This window comes from Narcine bancroftii, chromosome 9 (assembly GCF_036971445.1).
Source record: "Narcine bancroftii isolate sNarBan1 chromosome 9, sNarBan1.hap1, whole genome shotgun sequence".
NCBI classification, from domain to species: domain Eukaryota; kingdom Metazoa; phylum Chordata; class Chondrichthyes; order Torpediniformes; family Narcinidae; genus Narcine; species Narcine bancroftii.
Genome location: NC_091477.1, coordinates 35,973,681 through 35,995,859, shown reverse-complemented (window position 1 = coordinate 35,995,859; position 22,179 = coordinate 35,973,681). Strand labels below are relative to the sequence as shown.

Here is a 22,179-nt window from a genome sequence, read left to right as displayed (position 1 = left end):
CCAGTACCTCTTCTAGATGCTCAATGGATGTGTCAGAAACTTTTAAGTGGAATGGGAAAGTGGCTAGAGTCTACATGGGAATATAAATTAGGGGGACTATAACTGCCAGATTTCAAGAAATATTATTTGATGTCCAAGGCGAGGCTTATTTGGACTACACGCAATAGGAACAAGGATAGCAGGAGAGTTTATATACAAATGGAATACCAAATTGATTTCCAAAAAATGGATAACCAAATATTAAAGCATGCATGCCAGACATGACAAAAAAATACATGGATTGAAGGTGGGGTTGTCTCCCAATATGCTGTTAACCCAGAAAAATTTAATACCCATGACAATGGGCAACAAGATCCTGGACATCTGGTGCCAAAAAGGGATCAGGTGTATCGAGGATTGTTATGATTAGGGGCAGTTAGTGTCATTTGAACAATTGAGGATTAAACTTGGATTATCCAACAGAACATTCTTCTGCTTTCTACAGTTAACATCTTTTTTAAGAGACAAATTAGGACCAACAATGACTTAACCAATGACTCGACAGAGGAATGTGTTTAAGTTTAAAGTTCCAAAGTGAGAGCCCGAAGCTGAGACTACATCAGTTGATGGAAAGATGGGAGTCAGACTTGGGCACAACAATTGATGAACAGTGGTGGGAAGACCTGTGTCTGAATAGCATGACAGGAATTGTCAATAGCAGATACATGCTGGTACAGTACAATTTCCTGCATCAGTTATCCCTCACATCAGAAAAATTACATAAATCAAAGTCAGAAATTTCTGAAATGTGCTTTAGATGCGGTGTAGAGGTAGGAACCTTTGTTTACTCCACTACAAAGGTAAGATCTTTCTGTATAGACCTTGGGGACATTCTTGAAAAAAAATGACAAAAGTGGACTTTCCACAAGGTCCAGAACTATTCCTTCTGGGAGATATGGTGAAGTGCAATTCAGACTATCCAATCACCAAATTCAATTTGTTAAGGTTGCTTTGTCGTTAGCCAGGAAGTGTATAGCGGTTGCATGGAAGTCCAACTCTCAACTTGATATTGCATGATGGAATATGAAAATACAGAGTTGTAGTCCCCCGGAGAAGATTACTTATAATATGAGAAAGAAGTATGACACGTCAATTAAAATATGACCACCGTATCTGAAGCACATAGGTGTACAGATATGATCTGTATCCACCTCATTCCCCCTCTCTTTGAGTAATGAGATAAGAAACAAACCATCCAGGCAGGTAAACAAAGGAGAGCGTGAATTGGGGTTGTGGCACAGACAACATGTGTTTTAATTTTTAGTTTTCATTTTTAATTTTAATTTTAACTTTTATTTTTATTATTTATCTTTTATCCTTTATGGTTTATTTAACACCCGTGGATCTTTGAGGAAGGTCTTCGTTCCCAATGATACTAGACTATTTTCTTATGTGTGTTTATATAAGTTGAGGGAAGGGGGGGGGGTTTAGAAATATGGACTCTGTAAATTATATTGCGTAGCAAAAAGAAAAGTTTTGTATTGTTTATCTGCACTTGCATGTGTCTTTAAAAATAAAATATTCAACAGAAAACTTCTACATTGACGTGGCTTTGTACTGAAATGCGGAAAAACTTGAGACTGGAGGTTATTTCCTTATTCTCCCTCTTGACCATTCCTGGTTAGGAAGTTCTTCCCATATTTGATTAAAAAAAAATTGAGTAGCTAAAGCAATTGGTCCTAAATATTAATTGATGTAATAAAAGAAGAATGCATTTTCCACAGTACATGTATTTTTGTTCCTACTGCTTCTGCTGTAATTAGCAAGTTTTATTTTCAGAAAATGTGCTTGGGTGTTTTCTTAGCCATTGGTGAAAATGGCAAAACTGTTCAGAGCTGGTTTCATACTTCAATACTCATTTCCTTTTAATTACGTATGTTATCAGTTTTACATTTTCTGGGTGGGGGGGAGAGAATCAAACTCAATTGTAAAGATTTTATTTGGGAGTGAATGCGTGCTTGGGATTCCTAATCAAACTATGATCTGGTATGAATGATGAAGGCCTTATCATTGACTGTACTACAGGCCTTTTGTGGGTGTTTTTGAAATGTTAGAAGTACTGTATAAGATTGAAGATAAGAGATTGTTTCCTGATGCTTCTATATTTCAACATTTCAAATATTGTGCTGTCGCACCAATTGCTTCTGTTGTCAACACTTTCCATTCATTATCGGAGTTGTCCACAAATTTATCATTTTCTATTAATTATGCCCTTGTATTATTTAGATTAGACCAGCCATTTTCAACCTTTCTTTTCGCTATGTTCTCCCAGGTCTCTACTATGTTTATGTGCCCCCTTCCCTGTGAACCAGCCATGTTCTGGTTTCTTCTTTACTTCTCTCCTCTCCTACTGACTACATTAAATTAAAAAAAAATATTATGGAAGGCAAACAGGAAACCAGGATTCTACTTAAATTTTCTGTGGCCCCCAGCAGTCGGGGGGTGGGGGGGGGGAGAAACAGGGAGGGGATTATCGGGCCCCCATTGAGAAAGGGTGGATTAGACTGGTACAGAATGTAATTCCACGGATGCTGGGATAAGGAACAACAGGAACTGTAGACAGACTGCTTGCCTCCCCTTTCACAGCAGATGCAATGGGATTTTTTGTTCAAAGCCAAGGGCTTGACTTTCAGGTCGATAACTACACATTATATAATACTTAGAGCACAACATATTTTTGACAAGAAATTTGTGTAAAGTAAAATTGTCCTCTGTTTTATATTTTGAGATTTACAAATCCATTCCTCCCTTGTTTGACATTCAAGTTTTATCAGATTTTCATTATTCAGCTGAACCAATTTTAAAATATGACATGTAACGTGAATTATTGTTATCTCTGCTACCTTCAAATAAATCTATTAATTTCATTTATTTTCTGGTAGTCTGCTGTATCTTCTAACATGAAAGGCGAAGTACGTTTACTTCTATGCATGAGTGGGCTGTATATCACTTTAACAGTGCCAGTTCAATCTTTTCCCTGACAGATTTACGTCATCGTAATCTTGCATCCCTTTTCTTTAATTTCTGTAACAAAATGTGAAATAAGCACTTGGGTCTGGCATAATTTTTTTTGTTTCAAGCTTTACCTTATGAATGTTGTTAATGAAAAATATCTATTTAATGGATGCAAGTGCCAACATATGCATTCTGTCAAAAAGAACTAAAAGAAATTAAGAGCAGTCTAAATTGAGATTTCCACCATGTGCACACAATTTGAAGTAAGCCATCGTTTCTGCGAAAGCACCAGAATTTAATTTGCATATAGTTGACAGCACTGTGAACCTTTCAAAGAATGCTGATTAGATTTTTCATCTTCCAGTGAGCTATAGTTTTGGTGCAAATCTGCTTAGATTTGCACATCTTTGGTACCACAGGTGAGGAATTCAAAAAGACAACATTATGCCTTTTTAACTATTCCTTTTTAATTTGATTCACCATTCAGTAATTTCAACCAGCAGTAGGTAAGGAAGATCATGGACGTGGTAACTGAATTTTAAATTGGGAAGGGAAAATTTGGTAATGTGCTTAATCCTAATAATGAAAGGTATCCTCACTGAATGATTTCCAACTATTTATTTTTAGATTTATTTCTCCTCTTCCCCCTCCCCTCCACACACCCCCCCCCCCCCAGTTATTTGATGGAGCTGCCTGATGTTCCCAAATGAACAACTGAACTAATAAAGACCTAATTTGCTCAATCTTGCTTTGTAAATCTAGATGATGAAACCCAGGAAACATTTTTGTGTATCTTCTCTACAATCTCTCTACCTTGTTGATATCCTTCCTATAATTTGTTGACCAGAACTACACAGAGTACTCTTAAATTTGGCCTCAGCAATGCCTTGAACAGTCTTAACATCACTTCCCAACTCCTGTATTCTATGCATTGATTTAGAAAGGCCAGCATACTAAAAGCCATCTTCACCACCCTATCCATATGAGATTCTACCTTCAGGGAATGATGCACCATTATTTCTAGATCCTTCTGTTCCACTGCATTCTTCAGTGCCATTCCATTAACTATGTATGACCTATTTTGATTATTTCTACCAAAATGAAGCTCTTCACACTTATCAGCATTAAACTCCATCTGCCATCTTTCAGCTCACTCTTCTAAGCAGTCTAAATCCCTCTGTAATCTTTGAAAACCTTCGTCATTATCCACATTTCCACCTATTTTAGTATCATTTGCATATCTACTAATCCAATTTACCATCCCATCATCCAAATTATTAATGTATATAGCAAACACCAATGAACCCAGTACAGATCCCTGAGACACACTGCTTGTCACCGGTCTCCAACCTAACAAACAGTTATCCACTATGACTCTATGACATCTCCCTTCCAGTCACTGTTTAATCCATTTGACTATCTCAAAATTAATACCTAACGACCGAACCTTCCTAATTAACCTTCCGTGCGGAACCTTATCGAAGGCCTTACTGAAGTCCATAAAGACAACTTCCACTTCAAACCTCATCCAAGTGCCATTTTTTCTCTTGCAATATGGGGCAATTCCAGCAACACTGGAACTTTACGTTGTCAGCAACTTCTGGATTCCTTCACATGAACGCAGGCCAGGTCAGGGTTAACTTTGAATGGCTGTGGGTAGAACTTCCATGCAGACAGAAGATAACTTGGGTATTTTATTTTCTGCTAATAAAATATTGCAAGTATTACATGTGATTGTTGCTTCATGTTTGCGGGAACAGTCTGTATACAATGTTCTAAATCTGTGCTTGGATAATGAATTCATCCATATCTTCACTTTGAGTTGGGGCTCAGCTGCTCAGCCTAGCTCTGAATTGTTGGTTGACAAAGAGCACATGTCCATGCATCTGCTAATTAGAAGCACTGGCAGTATTTTGAGCAGATCCTCTTATTTTATTTGGAACAGGTTTTTTTTTAGCACTGCCTCTTCTTAGTTTGTTGCTGCAGGCCTTTTGGAAGTGGACTCATTCACTGTGTGCCCTTGCCACAAAACACTGAAGCCTTACAAATATTCTCTTGTTTTAGTGGGGACTAAAAGTTATAGTGTGAGAAGAAGCATTCAATTCTAATGATTCACTTAACCTCAGAAGGATACAGTGGCGTAGCGATCGTGGACAACGATGAGATTGTTCCTTCCCCAAATGAGGACAACTTTTACTGTTCCGTTTTGTGGACAGGAGCTAGATTGTTCTTTCACCCAGATGTAGACAACTTTTTGTAACTCCTTTTTAGCAAATATGCAGAACTTGGGGTGATTGAGCAATCCTGGCATTTGAATCCGATCCTGGAACTTCACCAACTATCTTTCCAGACTCCAAATCACCCTGTTACGTTTTGTGCCAAGTGCAGGGTGGACCTTTTGCAGAGTTTCTGTCGGATTTTTGGCTGCTCTTTGAGACTTGTTTAAAAACAATGTTATATTTGAAATTAAGATGACGCTGCTTAATTCAATATTCCTCGCGATTACCTAAAAGCCATTTGAAACACTGCATTCAAATGAAAATCCATAACTTAATTTGAATGACACCTACATTGCTAATGGAAAGGCATTACTCAACGGAATAAGAATCTTTTAAAAAGAAAGTCATGATGTCATCACGATATAGTTAACATTCCTTTGAATGACACTGATTAGTGTAAACTCTTTGTAATTTAATTTGATTTTGCCTTTTAATTTATTTTACAATTACTTTAACTTTTGTTTCTTCCTCCATTTTCTCCTGTTTTTTATTTCTAATTTTCTGATTTTTTTGTTTGCTTATTTAGCACTTGGAGTGAGATTTTAACTGTAGGGCAGTAAGCTCGTTGAGTTGCATTCAACTGCCCACAAGTTTTTCTTTGCCAGGTCTGATCAGTATTATCCCTGGGCATTTGCCTTGGGCTGCCACCTGGCACTTCAGCAAATCGCAGGGCAAGAAGTTGACTGCATCTGAGGGTGCAAAAAGTCAGACTCTCAGACTGGCCCCAGAGCCACGCATTTATTTGTCAAAGTGCTGGTAAGGTGCTGAGAACCTGCCTTTAATATCACTATTTCCACCTCCACACATTTTACTGAGCAGGGAAGGAAAGGGTTGAAAGCAATTATTTTATCCCTCTTTAACAGGCTGTTAAAATTCTTTGTGGACAACTATATAAAGATGTTTATCTTGAAACCAATGCACAGCGCTGGGATATATTGACTAGAATGTGCATCCCAATGCTGATTTTTTTAAAAATAAACCATCAGTTTGTCTTCAGGACAGTTCACAGAGCTGGACTGGCTGAAGTGAAAGGATAACAAGAATGATGTGGGCACTGGAGGTGCAAGAATAGTCTGAACATGGGGGGGGGGAAGAAAAGTAAAATATTTACACAGCAGATTAGCTAAGCCCAATGTAACTTAAAACGTTGTACCTTGCCTATTGATGAAGCTTGTTGCATCTCTCAGAACACTTCATGCTACCTGTTTTTGTCTTGATTTCCTTCCTAGTAAAGTGTTCCTTTTGTTCTCTGAATGTTTTGCCATCTCTGCGACATTTAATTTCCAACTTTATTCTGATGAAAGTTCGTTAATTTGAAACACTAACCATGATTCTCTCATCGTTGATATTGGCTGATTCGCTGAGCACTTGCTTCATTTCCTGTTTAAATTTTTAAGAATTACAGGGAAGGTTTTCAGAATCATATGTTTGCCTGATATTAGTAGCCACTTTGGACCGTTTTCCACCATATTTGGAGTTAAAATGTTCTCTGTTCTGCTCCCATATTCGATTTTGTTTTGTCTTTGCTATCTCCTGTTAATCTGATTGAAATATTTCTGCAGTAACTTCTCTGAGTGCAACAGAGCAAACTCTTAGCTGAGAGAAAAAAAAAATCTCCCATATATCTTGTGTTGTCAAATATTTAATTTCTTGATTGTAAAAGATTCAATAAAGGATCTGTTTATGTTAAAACAATTCTGTATCTGGCCATGACTAAGTGGTGAATTGAGATGTGATAATTATATGGAAAATATTCCCACTGTCGGCAATAAGGAAAATGATATTAATAATGAGATCCATTGAAAGGTCTAGTTTAAACAAAGCAAATGGGTTAAACAGCACATCTTGTCATATTGCATTTCAAACCAATAGTACTTTACTCATGGAACGCTTCCCGTCTTGATATGATTTTTTAAAGTAAATTGGTTTTCCATTTCTTTTTCCAAGTGTTTTATTATTTTTTAATTGTGCTTTTCAGATGCAGCTGTTGGATACGTTCCCAGTAGAGGGAGGCCAGAAGGACCCCAAACAGCGCTATATTCCTTTCCTGCCAGGTAAAGTAACACTCCTTGTCCACCACCCACTCACTCCCTGTCATCCTGCTCCCATGTTCCATACTTTGGGCCCTCATGTTGAACCAGCAAATCTTTATCTTCAGAAGTCACATTGGAGCAGACAATGAATTTTGATTGTAAGATGTTAAAATAATCTTTGTAACATCAGTGCCATGGTTATGATTCTGGAAAAGAGACTTTCCTTGCCTCCTTTCTCTTCATGCATCTGCGGTTAAATGTGATCCATTAAAAAAAAGATCATTGCAGGTTTGAAAGGCATTTTGAGCCATCCTGAATGGGTTGCAAGTGAAAAACATTATGGATGATCATAGAATCACAGGATTTTTAAGGGGTGAAATGCCAGCTCTTTCTAAGATTCTGTACGAATGCATGTGCTCAAGAATGGTTTGTATTTTGTGGATAAATAGAATGCTTACATCCTTTCTGCACACACAAAGGAGTTGCCACTAATACCTCCTGCAAGAATGCTTAAGGAGGTGCACATTTGCTTCAAAACACAATTTGTGAGAAATACATAATTGTTCATTCACATAAAAGAAGAATTATTAGAATAACTCCATAAACTCCAGGTCAACATTGTCAGCATGTCTAAATGCTGGAATTGTTTACATTGGCCCCTATCACACTTGCAAGTGGTCCCAGGAATTAACGGCCATTCTGCCTAAAAAGGGTCTAGTGTGGTATGAAGGTCAACTCAACGCCACGTGAAATGATGTCATTTCATGCCAGGGATGGACTGCCTCAACCTCTAGTGTAATCCCTGGCGTCTGCAGACACTAGCGTTGCAATCAGGCAAATGTAGATTGGCAATTGCATTCTAGGACAGAAATTACCCAAGTTTTTGTGAGAGTGCTGGAACGTGAAGGAAGAAAAGATTAAAATGAAAGTATAATCTTTTCTGTGGGAAATTCACAGCAGAAGAGAGAGAGAGAGAGAGAGAGGAAATAAATAGCAATGGTGGACCTGACTTCCCAGAATCCCATGTGGCAGAGAAATCCCTCCATGAGACTGCCGTGCATGCAGATGTGCATACAGCCCTTTCTCTGCTGCATGGCATTCTGGGAGGGCAGGTCAGCCATTGCTTCTTCCCCACGGTATTTATAAATTGTGCACAATACTGCTACCAACTTTCCCACAGTGTTGAAAAATTGTCTATTATTGCTAGCACTTTCCCATGATCCCTTATAAAAGTTTATATAAGTCGGCACAACAACAGGGGCTGAAGGGCTCATACTGTGCTATACATGAAGCTTAATTATGTTAATATTAGGTATGATTAATTTTGTTCAAATAGAAGATAATACATTGATCAGGATTTAGGGCAGATTCGATGTGTCATGACGTCACCGGTAGAAGATAGAACCGTCCTAACCCCGGGATGGCTGATTGTAATTGTGAATGCATGCAGTGTCCCAGTTGAGAGGGGTCAAGTGTGAACAGCAAAAATGCTATTCCTATCTCTGGACACTGAATGGCCAATTTCATTGGACGCAGGTGTTAAACGGACTATTGAAGTTGAAAATGAGCTTATTTTTGACACATTTGGCACACAACACACTTTCCAGGTGAGAACATGGTGGCAAAATCGAGAGAGCAAAGATTAGTAACTCGCAGTTTTTTTTTTATTCTGAGGATTGATTTAGAGTTCATTAGACAGCATTTTAACTGTAATTGTATTGCTCAGTAAAAGTTTGTGATTGTTGGTGTTAAAAACAGTGTTTGCGTATGGAGCGGTTTTAGATTCAACAGTTTGTTTTATAGCCTGATAAGCAATTACCCCACATAAAATGTAATTGTAATCAAGAAAATGACTCTGCAGTACAACAGTTCCAAAGTTCCAAATACCAGTGAGCACCCGAGTCTACAATAATGCTAGATAAAATATACAGAGAGGAATTCTAGTTATTTGATTACATGACCATGCAAGCACAAGGCTTGGTATCTGAGCAACAGTTTGACAGCATGTATAATGTGATAGGACTGGAACTGATTAGAACCAGGAGAAAGACCATCATTTTTTTTTTCTAAATTGGTTTGCTGTTTGAAAGTTCAGCTTCCAAACTTGCATTTTCTTCATCTTTAATGCTGGAATCTTTTTCTACTTTCAGCTCTAGACTATCTTGATGTTTTATTTTAGTATTGTAATCTCAATTTTCTCAGCCTGCAGTTACAGTCTTGCTTTCTTTAACCATCAGAATGAAAAGGGAGGTTGAAATGATGCAGTTCCAGTGACTCAGCACACAGAAAATAAGAGCTTTGTAATTCCTTGAGTTCCAACCAAATAACTGACCCCAAGGTTTGGTTCTGACCTCTGTTTGAAAGGTCAACCTTGCTGAAAGAAGCATCCTAATCATGGAATCTTGCTGCTTAGAATTGCACTTCCTGTGCTGGGATATTGTAAATTTTCCAGTTATAGCAGCAGTGGTTTGTGTAAAGAAGAGTTCATAGTATCAGCAAATGTGAAACTTAATAACGATTTTTATTGTCCTTTTGAATTCTATGCGCAGATTTGCAACATGTACGTGTGTTTGACCCCGTTAGTTTTGCAGGGCTTGGAGTTGTGATTTCCTCATGATTATGTCTGGATCTCCGTCAAGTTGTGTGTTGGAGCTTATTCCGCTTTTTCACATTTACTAACTGAGCAGCATCGAAGCTGAAAGTAGCGTTAAGAGTCGCTAAATACGGTATTGCCTCCTTTCATGGTGTATTCTTTGCTCCAATCAATTTTGACTGTTTAATGAGCATCTTGTTTAATGAGGTTGTAATGAGGCTAGAAGTTGTGTTATATATGAAAATGGATGTTAAAACTGCACTATGCATTGGACCCATGCCAGTCCTTTGCAAATATTCCAAAAACCGCAGGGTAACTACAAGAAAATCAATCTTCTGCTGAAGTGGGAGCTTGTGAAGAGCTAATTCCCATTGAGAATTGCTGCTTATAGAATGTGGGCAAGGATTGAATAGCAATTTGGAGATGGGAGTAGGCCTAACCTCCAGGGATAATGTCTGAGTGATTGGCTTCTCTTCCCCCTCAATGAAGAACGCATGAAGAGAAGAATCCCTGGACAACTTCAGTTACTGATGGCCTAATAGTCTGTGAGTATGGGACTAACACTTGAATGTAGACACAAGCAGGCCTTTTTGTTACAGCGTCCAAACCCAGTTATAGCACAAGAGTAACTTCAATGTAATTTGTGTTCCAAACTTGAAATATCAATTGCTCGTACTCAGTGCACACAAACTGACACACTTGCATTGTGCCCAACAGCCTCTAAGCCGAACAAGTGCTAGTTACATTTTGTAATAGATATTTTACTTTAAATCAATTGCACAACACTGCCCGGTTGTAGTTCAAAGTTAATGTTGACATTGAAGCTTACAAATGAGTTGATGTTTAAACCTTTCCCTCGTGATTGTACAGCCAGATATCATCATTTGTCAGTTTGCATTTTCACACAACTGATTTTATGTATAACTACCCCCGAAATTTGACAGCTACCATCAAAATGTACTGAATGATAACTAAAGTTATCACTCAGAAGTCCAGGCGTCATTGGTGGCTATTATGTGGATTGAAAATACAGTCCTGTCAATGCAACCCATGATACTCTAATTCACTGCTCTGTAACTCGTTACTTCACTTTTACTCAGAGAATCATAGAAGTGAGTCAAAAGAGCAGTAAAGTCATGGATCTTATCACTATTACAGAGGAGGAGGTGCTTGCTCTCCAGGGCCTGATGAGATAATTCCTTGGACCTTGAGTGTAGAAATTGCAGGGGCCTTAGCAGAGGTATATAAAATATCCTTAGTCATGGGGGAGATGCTGGAGGAAAGCTAATACAGCATAAATATTACAGCACAGCATAGTACAGGCCATTCAGCCCACAATGTTCTACTGACCTATATAAACCTACAAATCAGCAACCTTATTTTTTCCTACCTCTCACCCTCTATTTTTCTGACATCCATGTTAAATATCTCTATAGTACCAGCTTCCATCACTACCCCGGCAATGAATTTCAAGCACCTACTGTGTTTTTTTTTAAAACAGCTTGTCTTTTTCTCCCCAAAACTTTCCTCCTCTCACCTTAAACTGACAATCCCCGATATTTGCTATTGTTGTCCTGTGGAAAAAAGGTGCTGGTTTTCCACCCTATCTATGCCTCCCATAATCTCTCTGCACATATCTCTATCAAGTCAACTCCCATTCTTTGTTGGTCCAAAAAAAAAGTTCCAGCTCTGTCAACCTATGACATTCTCCAATCTAGGAAACATCCTGGTAAATCTCTGCATCCTCTCTGAAGTTTCCCTGTAATGAGGCAATCAAAACGGAACAAAATTCTCCAAGTGTCATCTGACCAGAATTTTATGAGTTGAATTTTATGGCTCTTAAACTCAATCCCTTGACTGGTGAAGGCCAGAACACCATACACCTTATAACTATCCTGTTAACTCTTGATGTTGTTGTTTGTTTGTTTAAGAAAACCTCAAAGCATAAACTGGAAAATTATTAGATGGTGAACCTGATATCAGTAGTGGGTAAGCTTCTGGAAGGAATTGTAAGAGCTAGGGTTTTCTCTTTGGAGCTAAGAAAAGCGAGAGGTGACTTAATAGAGGATGAAGAGGCAGCACCTTTTTCCCAGGGAGAGAGTAGCAAACTCCAGAGCATGTCAGTACAAAGTGAGGGGAGGAAAGTTTAGGGAAGACTCAAGGGTAAATCTTTTTACACAGTCATCAGTGTCTGAAGTGCATTGCCAGGAATGGTGGTGGAGGCTGGTATAACAGGGACATTTAAAAGACTCTTAGACAGGCACATCGATGCAAGATAAATAGAGGTTTATAGGTGTGAATTAGGGAAGGTTTAGTTTGTTGAGTAGATTTATATAGGTCAGCCCAACATCGTGGGCTGAAGGACCTGTACTGTGTGGTAAAGTTCAATGTTTTAAGAGACTGGATATATAATTGCTTGGATGTGGGGACACTGATTAGGGATAGTCATTGTGGTTTTTTGCAAGGTAGATCATGTCTAATCATCTTATAGAGTTTTTCAGAGAGGCTATCAGGAAGGTTCATGGAGGAAAACCAGTGGATGTTGTGTACATGGACTTTAGTAAGGCATTTGACAAAGTCCCACATGGGAAATTGGTCAAGAAGTTTCAGTCACTTAGATTGTTATATAATAACCCTGAGATGGCGATTCAAACTAGAGGTTACACTTCCCCTTATTTTCTCTCTTTGGAAGGTTAACCGACATGGTTCCCCACTTTCCCCAATGTTGTTCTTTCTAGATTTGGAATCCCTGCCAGCAGCTATTAGAGACAATGAGAACTTTGTAGGGATATCTGTGGGAGGACAGGCTCATAAACTGATGCTTTATGTGGATGATATTTTATTATTTATGTTGGACCCTGACTTTTAAATATTATAAAATCTTATTCTAGATTCATAGGTTATAAGGAGAATTGGACAAAATCCGAAGCATTACTGTTGACTGCACACTGCCCTGCATCTGCTTTTTACCCAGGCCAGTTTCATTTGGCCAAAGAAGGGTATATGATATTTAGGCATTGATTGTTCCCCTCAATTGGAGGATTTAGTAAAGGTAAATTTTGATCCATAATTGAGAAAATTTCTTATGATGTAGATAGATGGTCATCATTGTACTTGTCAATGTCGGGAAAAATAAATGCTTTGAAGATGTCTAGTATTCCAAAAGTTTATTACCTGTTCCAATCATTATCAGTATTTTAAGCAATTTGATAAAATAATTAAGGCTTTATTTGGAATAGTAAACACCCATGCATGAATCTTAATAAATTATAATTGCCATTTGAAAAGGGTGGGGGGGGGGCTTAGTTTTGCCTAAGTTAATGCATTATTATGCTTTTAAGCATTTAGCACATTGGTCTCTCCCTCCGGAGAGAGGGCCTCCTTGTTATCATATGGAGTCTTCTGCTCTTCCTCCTATCCCTCCATTACAAAATTACCTCCTGAGGCAAGATCTCACCTAATTATATCGCAATTGCATTTGTTCTGGAATAAATTAGCCAGATTATTTAAATTTAATTCATATTCGAATGAATACTGTCAAGTATTTGGAGGGAATGGCAAGGGAAAGGTATAATTAAATTGGGAGACCTTTATACTGGTGACAGTTTAAAATCTTTTAATCAATTAATCCAATAGTATAATATCTCTAGGTCACAATTTTGGTGATATCTTCAACTGTGTCATATGCTGCACACAATTTTTGGTTCTACACAGCAACCTGCACTAGTTGTTATGATATTGTCTACTGCAGTGATCCTCAATCTTTTTCTTTCACTCACATTTCACCTTAAGCAATCCTTATGCCATCGGTGCTCTGTGATTAATAAGGGATTGCTTAAGGTAGTCTGTGAGTGGAAAGAAAAAGATTGAGAACCACTGTGATAAATCAAACCCTGAGGGTGGGAAGGGAAGGTTGAGAATCACTGCTCTAGACCCAATTGTTACTGAAATATTTGACTTGAGAAAAATTGCCATTTCCTTCGGAGTTATGAAACTGTGCACATAACGAGTCAATGAGGTACGATTAAAACAGTGGTTTTCAACCTTTTTCTTTCCACCCACATACCACCTTAAGCAATCCCTTACTAATCACAGATAACCTATGGCATAGGGAATATTTAAAGTGGTATGTGAGTAGAAACAAAAAGGTTGAGAACCACTGGTCCTCTGTACTGGCTGCATATGGTAAAGGTCACAAAGCCTCATTTTATTATTCAGCCTTAACACAAATCTCAAGGGATAAACTTCCATTGGATCTTAAAAGAACATCGAAAATAGACCTGAGTGTGGTTTTTGAGATGGAAGAATGGGACAAAATTTGCAAAAATATCAAAATAATGCCAATAAACCTGAGAGTCCGCCAAATTCAGTTTGAGATTTTGCATAATTTTCATTGGACTCCAGCAAGGTTATATAGATTAGGGTTGAAAAATACCCCTGAGTGCTGGCACTGTGAGATGGATAAAGGGGAGATTGTACATGCACTTTGGTGTTGTCCCAGAATTCAAGAATTTTGGATTATATATATATAAAATATAATATATATATCGATGAAGTGTCAGGTATTCAAAATTCTTTTTTCCCCACACTCTTTGTCTTGGGAGACACACTTGGGTTATTTGAGGTTAAATCTCTCAAAATTGGATTCAGACTAGTATAATGGTAGGATGGGTGTGAGACTTGATAGAGGTGTACAAAATTGTGAGTGGTATAGATAGGGTAAATGCAAGCAGGCTTTTTTCCACCAAGGTTGGGTGAATGAAGAACTAGAGGACGTGGATTTAGGATGAAAGAAGAGTGTTTAAGGGGAACATTCAGAGGAATTTCTTCACTCAGAGAGTGGTGTGAGCCTGGAGCAAATTGCTAGCAAAGGTTGTGGATGCATGTATGGAGGGCTTTGGTCTTGGTGTAGGTCAATGGAACTAGGTAGAGAAAAGAGTTTAGTGTAAACTAGATGGCCCGTTTCTGTGCTGTAGTATTCAATGTTCTGTTCAAGTCACTTGTCTTCTTCATTTACCTATAGATTTCTCAACATACTGTTTACTTATGTAACCCATGGTCCAGCATCACTGTATCTGTTTTTAATTATAGGACTTTGCTACACACCACAATTTCCCCATTTCCTGGAAAATGGTGATATGAGTCATCTTTATATTTTTATTCACAGAGTGGTAGTGGGCAGATGGAGGGAGAAGACGAAGAGCCAAAATGGAAATTTGTGCGCAAGTTGCATTCAGAAGTGAGTGAGACAAAGAAAAGTAAATGTTACAATCACATGACAGAATTCCTGAAGTCTAATTTTGCCGAAAAAGGTATCTCAGCTCAGTTAGCAGGATTTATTCTAGCTAAAGAGGCATGAAATTAAAATAAATTAAAGGAACCTCAACTTTTAGGCAAATGACTGAGGCCCAGCATAAAACAGAACATTCAACAGCTGCTGCATTGATCCTCATTGGGGGAGATGGAAAAGAGCTTCCCTCTTTGCAAGATGTTGGTGAGAACACAGGAGGGATGTCTAAAATGCTGGTATGTGCCCTGATGCCTTTTAAAAGGAGATACTGGAATGGTTGAGATACTGTGGGCCCTTGACCATTTTTGACACTGGGCTTGCTCATTTTCACCACTGAATACGTGTCCCTGAGAAACTGCTTCCAGAAATTTTAGCATTGAATGCTGACTGCAAGATTGGGAAGAGGGACATGGGCATGCACGATGGTTGGCCATTATGTTCAAATGATGCTCAGGAACAATCCCATTCAAGTCTTTCTTGAAATGGTACAGCACGTAAGGAAATGATTCCAGAAATATGGGTTGGCGCTCCTGCTGAGAGAACACCAGTCATGTCGATTCACACTTTGTGCCCACTTCGGAATATTTGTACTAATTGTCTTTGTACATTCTCAACTAACAGAACACATGAAATAGAGTTTACTGTCATGTAGGTGCATCATAGGTTCGGAGGAAACTGTTTTGTACCAGTTGTCCTATCTGTATCTGACATTTTCATACAGCTTTTCTTTGCCAGTTCCCAAGTTGAACCTTCATTTTTGTCTTTATTGGAAGCAATGATGGTTTGAAAAATAAAAACACGGAATGTCTTTCTTTTGACAGTAATTCATTCATTGCTATTTTGTATCCTACAGATTCCCAGCCATCCTTTTTCCCACCTGGTGTAACAGTTTATTTTCTGCTGATCCTTTCCCACTTTCTGCCTGCTTGTCAACTCGCACGTTCCTTTTGTAAATGTGAGTCATTAGCTTGGTCTCTTTTCAAACGGCTGGTGATTTTTTTTTCCATGTCTCATCACATTGGGGTGAGGAGGTAATGAAACGAATGGAGCTTTTACATGAGTCATTAAACCAAAGTTCTGTGCTGCTACTCAAGATGATGATGGATAGGCATTTGGTTTAATGCTTCATTAAGCCAAAACCTCTGCCTTTTGTGGGTTTTCCTGTTGTTCTGGCCAATGCTTCCCTCAAATCATCAAACAGAAAAAGCATAAGATGAACTGGTCATGTGGAATGTTGCATGTTATGTTGACAAAGAATGATTGCTTGCTTCCTCACATGTTGTGACCGCATCAGTATTTTGACAAAAAATGGAAAAAAAATCATTGGGAAAGGCAAAGAAAAAGGGTTGTTTTCAAAGTGGGAGAAAATTGTTGAAGATTATTCTACAGGGGGTTGGATATATTTTGGAAAGGAGAAATGGAGTTACAAGAGATGATCTGATCATCTTTTGCAATTCCATTTCTGACACATCTTTGGGGTTCTATTTTTGTGTAGGTACTCGCCTCCTGCTTTGAATCTGAGCCTTGGGAATAATTCCAAAACCTTGGTATTGAGCTGTCTTTAGCTGAGCTCTTAACCTGTCACTTTGTTCAAGTTAGCTTGTGTTAAGTTGTTTGCATGTGAGGTTTACAATTAAAGCCATTAGGCCCTTTCATGCCAAGCCTCCACCTGGAGGCCGGCTATAAGTGCAGAGGGAAAAAAATATAAACTTACCTTTCGTGGAGCAGCCCTAAAAGGCTGCTCTTGTGTCGTTTTCATGTTGAACCATGCCTCATAGTGCTCTCCCACTTTATTTTCTTGCCTCTTTCCCCCTTTGTCTGATAGCTGCCATTCCTCTACCTCTGTCTGCCATGTTTCACCTCTGCCCGTTCACCAGTCCCACGTGAGTCCTCTGTCTCACCCTTCCCACCCTGTCCTCTTCACACCAGCTTCTGAGATAACTTTCCTGACGTCTGATGAAGTTTTGTCTCAAACTGTCAACCATTCTTTTTCTCCTCCTGATGCTGTTTGATCTGCTGAGTTCCTGCAGAGGATTGTGTTTGGCTTCAGATTTCGGCATCTTTTGTCTCCGATGTGATCTTGAATTTTTAAAGCTTGTCGTCATTATGACCATCTATTTTCACCTCCATAACATTGTCCAACTCCACTTTGTTACAAGTTGTTTTCTGATGAAATTGTTAGCCACACGTAAATTGCATTCTGGCCTTAATGATTCCAATCTTGCCTGGCCTTCCTTGTTCTGCAGCCCATAAGCTTAAAGCTATCTGAAGGCTGAGGCCTGTTTCCTAACTCACATGACCCCTATTATAGCTGAGCATCCTCCCCTGCTTGGTTCCCTGTAAAACAATGCTGATCTCTTGAGAAAGTCCATTTTTGTCTTCTGATTCTTTCATGGTCTCTGCCCTATTCTATCTGTGCAGTTTACATCATCGATTCAGTTCTCAAACACCCCCATTTTTAATTGATTGTCCTTGAAGATGCTAAGCTCTGGAATTCAATCCTGAAATCTCTCCACCTATCCTCATTTTGGAAGGTCCATAAAACTAGTCGGACGCCTGCCGACATTTTTCCAAACCTTGGTGAAAGGCTCATCCCAAAAACCGTTTTTACCATTGCTATAAAAGGACACTGGTTGACCTGCTGAGTATACTTTTATCAAACTCTTGGTTAAATGTCACAATATGTACCTTGAGTCATTTTTGTTTTTCTGATTGATGCTACAAAAGTTGAATATCCTTTGGTTATGGATAAGAGTACTGTAAAATCTCCAGTATCTGGAATTCAAGCAACCGGCAAAAAAAACAACAAGGAAATAAAAAAAGAATAAAAATGTAAATAAAAGTTTAAAATTGTAAAAGTAAATGTTCTCCGAAGCAACACACAAAACCTCATGGTGAAGTTGGGAGCAGAAAGCAGAACGCCCTGGTCATGCCCTGCCCATAGCAACTGTTTGAATAAAGTGTGTTGAATAAAATGGTGTTGCACAGGATGAAGAGTCAGCCAATACCACTCACCGTGAGGGCAACTCTTCCAAAGTGTCACCCTATCCCTGCCTAGTAAAGGTCTTTATTAGTATGTTATGAAGTATATTAGTAAGGCTTTATCTGTAAACTGGGGGGTGGGTTAATTATGACAGTGGCCCAGTTAGTGCAATACTATTGAACCAGGGTTCAAACTTAAATTTAAATTTTCTACGTTATGGGAATTACATAAAGGACTATAATACTGATTTTTTTTTTCTAAATTACATATTGCACTGTCTTTTGTCTTTTAAACACTGTGTTAGGCATTGTAAGAGTGTGCCTACAACTGGAAAATTTGCATATTGACATCTGCAATCCCCATAGCTGCAGGATACCAGGATTTTACTGTATTGGGTCAATAAATCTGATACCAGGTTTAATCATTGTTTACCCGTGAGTATTGGGGATTATTATAATAAGTTGGCTGTTAAATATGAATGATGCAAATTTACTATTAGCATTACAAAATCACCAAGTTTTTAAAAAATTCCTTATGGAATTGAAAATGTTCTGGCCTCCTGCATCCCCTTGATAAAGATCACCCTCATCTTTAGTTTCTCCTCTCCCTGCTGTTTTATTTCCCTTCTCTATCTGCTCGTGGGTGGCCCACAAGCTCTTGGGCAGCAGAGGAAAGCTATTCAACTGCAGGGGTTCCAAATATGGATAGATTTGCAAATATCAGAAGATAAGAATATTGTTCGATCAAATTTTCAAGGATGACTTTCATAGTTTACAACAAAGAGAGTGAATCATTTTTTTTAACACGAGATTTTTAATAGTTCGACTCCGATGCCAATCAACGTGTTTTTCTGCCAATCCTTTGTAACTGCAGTGCATGTTGGACAATAATGATGTTGGTTATCCTTTGAGGCAATGATCAAATAATCAGTGATTTACAAGGAGGAGCTGGTATGTTTTTCCTGCTGTATATGCCATGCAGTCTGAGGAAGGATAACGTTCCTTCCATCTCACTGTGAGCTATGGTTCCTATCTGTAAATGAGCCACACAAAAAAAAAGAAACTCATTTAATCTAGTCTTGAGGAGTTGACACTGCTGGTTAAATAAGACATGGCATGTCAGATGAGTGCAAAAGCAACTTGATAAACCACAGACTTGTGTGAGAACATTACATTTATCAGCTTCTACAGCTGTGGTCAAGAAGCAAATAGGAACTGACTCCTGGGGTTTACCAGGTCACTGTTCCCCATTGAAGTACAGCAGATGTGACAAATGGTGATTATTGCACAAACCAAGGCAAAACCAAATAAGTGTTCCATTTTCCCAGAATTGTTCATCTCTTCTTGTTATGAAATGACTCTTTATGACTGAGTTATATTTCCAGAGCCATTCTCTGTTGGTGACTTCTCCAGCAAGCACATTTGTGCCACCTTTATAATCGACATGACATTGCACCTTTGCTGAATCCACTCCTTGTCAGTTCACTGTGTGACTAGGTAGATAATGAGCTGCTGGAGGAGCTCGTATCTTGGAGTAGAAATGGTCAGTCCTTTGTAGTAAAGTTGACCTACTGAGTAGAACATCCTGCAGAGATGAGACTCAGTGGGTTGTTCCGTGAACAGACCTTCCAGGTCTTCTGGCAGAGTGCCTCATTGCAGGGGTCAAGGTGGGAGATTGCCATGGAGGCTTGATCCCATAGGTCGCTGGGGCCAAGGTAGAGGTCTGCGTCTGGAGCTTACTTCTATAGGTCGCCATGCCTAGATGGAAGGTCATAGAGGCAGCAGTCTCCAGGGAGGCACGCTTCTGAACCTTGATGGACACCTAATGAGCAAGGAATCGGTGGGTTGAACAGATGGATCCAGTGGAAGATGAAGTGCAGGAGAGATCCATGGCAGGTATGGAGCTGTTGTAGTAAAATAGCGAGGATCTGCTGGTAATTGCGCATCGAGATGAAGGTGGTCTGTAGGATATGGTGAGAGAAGCAGAAAGTAGGAGTTAATGCAGCATAGATATCTGATATCCTTGTGGGGCCCAAATTGGGAGGCCTGGAACAAGACCTGAAATGGGGCAGCAGATGTTAATGGAAACAGATAGCCAGGAAGGATATGTGGCTGTGGAAGTGAGTTTGGGTGAGTATGTGGTCATAGAGCTTGAGAACAGTAGGGAATGCAAATGGGGAGGAGTGAGAAGCTCTTGCTGAACTCCCTTCGAAGAGAGGAGGAGAACCTCTTCAGGATGAGCATCCTTCAAGAACATTTCACAGTGGAACAACTGAATGGAGTGAAACTTGAATGTCTGCAGATGCTGTGATTGTAGTAAAAACACAGGCTCATTCTGCTGCGGTGGAAAGATGTTGTCCCGCCCACTCATACACAATGGTTATTGGATTTGATGGCATCCCTCTCTCTCAAGAAAATTGGGTGTTCAGCTATTGCAAATATTTTTTTTTTCTCTTTGGGGTTCCTTTTTCAACTACTTTCAAAATATATATAGATCAATTATTTTTAGGTCTTATTTTTTTGAACCTATTAGTATTGAAATTAGTAGTCAATGCTTGATTTTGCCAGCAATTGCTCAGGTTGGGATTAGAAATTAGATTAGCAATAAATGTTATTTTCTTCCTTTCTTTTTTCATCAAGGGCCTCAGAGCCCTCTGTTTCTTTCTTGACATCATACCCAACTAGTCCCCCTCCAGCACCACCCTCCTCTGGCTGGCAGAACTTGTCCTCACCCTCAATAACTTCTCCTTTGACTCATCCCTCTTTCTCCAAATCAAAGGGGTAGGCATGCATACATGTATGGGCCCCAGCTATGCCTGCCTTTTCGTTGGATATGTAGAACAATGCATGCTGCAAGCCATGCCTCTTCATATCCTGTCCCCTGTAAGGATTCCAGTCCTTTCTCTCAATTCCTCAGACTCTGTTGCATCTGCTCCCAGGATGAGGTTTTCCATGCCAGATCATCAGAGATATCCTCCTCCTTCAAACAACGTGGCTTCCCCACTACCACCATCAACTCAGCCCTCACCTGCATATCCCCCATTTCCCGCACATCTGGCCTGCCATCTTGGCCTCCAATACAACAAGGAAAGGATTCTCCTGATCCTCACCTACTATCCCAAGACCCTCTGCAACCAACGTATCATCCTCCACCATGTGTGCCACCCACTACGTGATCTCATCAGACATGTATTCCCCTCTCTGCCTTCTACAGGGACCATCCCTCTGTGACTCCCTCATCCACTCCTCCCTCCACATCAATCACCCCATTGGTACCTACTCCTGTGAACACAGGACATGCTCCACCTGTGCCCAAGCCTCCTCTCTCACACTAAACAGTCCTTTCAAGTGAAGTAACACTTATGAATCTGCAGTAATCACCTACTGCATCTGGTGCTCCCTTTGTGGTTTCCTCTACATTGGAGAGACTGGATGCAGACTGGGAATAGATACCTCATTATATTGCCCAGATCAGTGGTTTTTAAATTGCCCTTCTAAACTCACATTCCACCTTAAGTAATCCCTGTGCCGTAAGTGCTCAGTGATTAGTATGTGAGTTGAAAGAAAATGGATTGAAAACCACTGTTTTAATTGTGCCTCTTGACTCATTATGTGCTTGGTTTCATAACTCCAAAGGAAACGAGCCAATGACAATTTTTCTCAAGCAGAATATTTCAGTAAAAATTGGGCTTAGGGCAGTGATTCTCAACCTTCCCTTCCCACTCACATGCCACCTTAAGCAATCCCTTACCAATCACAGAGCATTTATGGCACAAGGATTGCTTAAGGTGGAATGTGAGTCGAGGGGGAAGTTTGAAAACCACTGATTGAGACTAAACAAAATCATGGACTCTTCAGTACCTAGCCACGAGGTTACTGGTGCTGTAATAGGGTTGTGCCAACTGCTACTCTAACCGTGTTGAGTTTAAATGCTTTAAAATTTGTTGTGCTTTCTTAAGATGATGACCATTCACCATCTGGAAAGTGGATATTGCATTTTTTCTAAAT

General features: G+C 39.3%; 1 protein-coding gene across 4 annotated transcripts in view; it reads left to right on the top strand.

Annotated features, from left to right (window-relative positions):
- sh3pxd2b (SH3 and PX domains 2B) overlaps positions 1-22,179 on the top strand; it is a 265,721-nt gene that overhangs the window by 78,087 nt on the left and 165,455 nt on the right. For 3 of the 4 annotated variants that reach the window (XM_069898788.1, XM_069898789.1, XM_069898787.1), the window contains exon 3: positions 7,252-7,327. In XM_069898788.1, the coding sequence (XP_069754889.1) occupies positions 7,252-7,327 (76 nt within the window). Of the gene's footprint in view, positions 1-7,248; positions 7,328-15,066; positions 15,139-22,179 lie in introns of those variants that run through there. The other variant, XM_069898790.1, reaches the window with a different exon arrangement.